This window comes from Aplysia californica, unplaced genomic scaffold, assembly GCF_000002075.1.
Source record: "Aplysia californica isolate F4 #8 unplaced genomic scaffold, AplCal3.0 scaffold01471, whole genome shotgun sequence".
Classification (NCBI taxonomy): Eukaryota; Metazoa; Mollusca; class Gastropoda; order Aplysiida; family Aplysiidae; genus Aplysia; species Aplysia californica.
Window position 1 is genome coordinate 38,809 of NW_004798741.1, and position 1,239 is coordinate 40,047.

General features: G+C 43.2%; 1 protein-coding gene across 1 annotated transcript in view; it reads right to left on the reverse strand.

Moving 5' to 3' along the window:
- The window catches only part of LOC101857539, a gene marked incomplete at its 5' end in the record, with an annotated part of 33,364 nt that overhangs the window by 4,704 nt on the left and 27,421 nt on the right, over window positions 1-1,239 (reverse strand). The window contains 1 exon segment of the mRNA XM_005112890.3: window positions 852-960. Coding sequence (XP_005112947.2) covers window positions 852-960 — 109 coding nt within the window.

A 1,239-nucleotide genomic window follows, 5' to 3' on the forward strand; every position in this document is an offset into this window, starting at 1 on the left:
AAGAAGAAGAAGAAGAAGAAGAAGAAGAAGAAGAAGAAGAAGAAGAAGAAGAAACGTCTGAACGAAGAGGAGGGGCCGCCCTCCGCTAACAGTAGTAGACACGTCGGGCTGGACATTGTTACTGTTTTACGGCGCTTGCAACACAATAAGGTCATTCTTAGTGCCGTAGATTAGAGCTGTTACAAGAGAGTAAGAAACACAAAAAAGAAGGACGGGAGATACGAACAATAATATATGTTTGCTTGATATCGAAAAAAAGGAGCAAACCGCACAAGAGTACGCACTAACCACCTACGGCAATTATTGTTAGATCGAAGGTTCAATTTTGGCTAGCCTGGGAGGCTTGTTATAATTAATTTGTTTTGTTGCTTCAACAAGAATTATACAGACGTCATCCCAAAGACTGCTCCTCGCTGTCACAGCCAAGCCATGCTGAAAAGAATACACTATCACAGCAGTAGGACCGAGACAGAGATACTCAATATAAAAAATCATTTCCACTCTGGAATCGAACTCTGGTCCGATGGCACGGTGAAGCGCCTAACCGCTATACCACAGACACCGGTCGCGGGAAGAGTTAAACCATAACAAACAGCTGAATTAAAAGAAACAAGCAAAACAAACAAACAGACAAAAAAAAAACAACAAACAAACAAAAACAACCAGTATCAGACCCACCCGAATTCTTTTTTAAAAAACACAAAGCAAACATTCAAACATCTCAGAGCCAACCGAATCAAAAAGAAAGAAAAAAACCCAACAAAACAAAACAAAACAAACATATTAGAGCCAACGAAATTTAAACAAAAAGAAAACGATTAAAAAAAAACAGAACATGTCAAGACGCTCACCTTTTGAACTCTGGGTCATAAAACTCGGTACAGGCAATGAGCACCATGAGGCCAAAGCCCACGTGCTTACCCAGGCAGATGCGGTCCTGGATGTCCAGCTTGAAGTAACCTGACAGTGGACAGGTGAGAAGTGGTGAGGATGATGATGACGAGGATGAGGAGGAGGAGGAGGAGGAGATGAAGGTGGAGGAAGAGATAGAATAGTAGGTGGAGAAGGAAGAGATAGAGCAGGAGGAGGAGATGGAGGAGGAGGAGGAGGAGGAGAAGGAAGAGGAGGAGGAGATAGAGGCCGAGATGGAGGGAGAAGAGGAGGAGATAGAGATGGAGGTGGAGGGAGTGGAGGAGGCGGAGGAGTAAAACAACACAATACCACAACTAATTATATTAA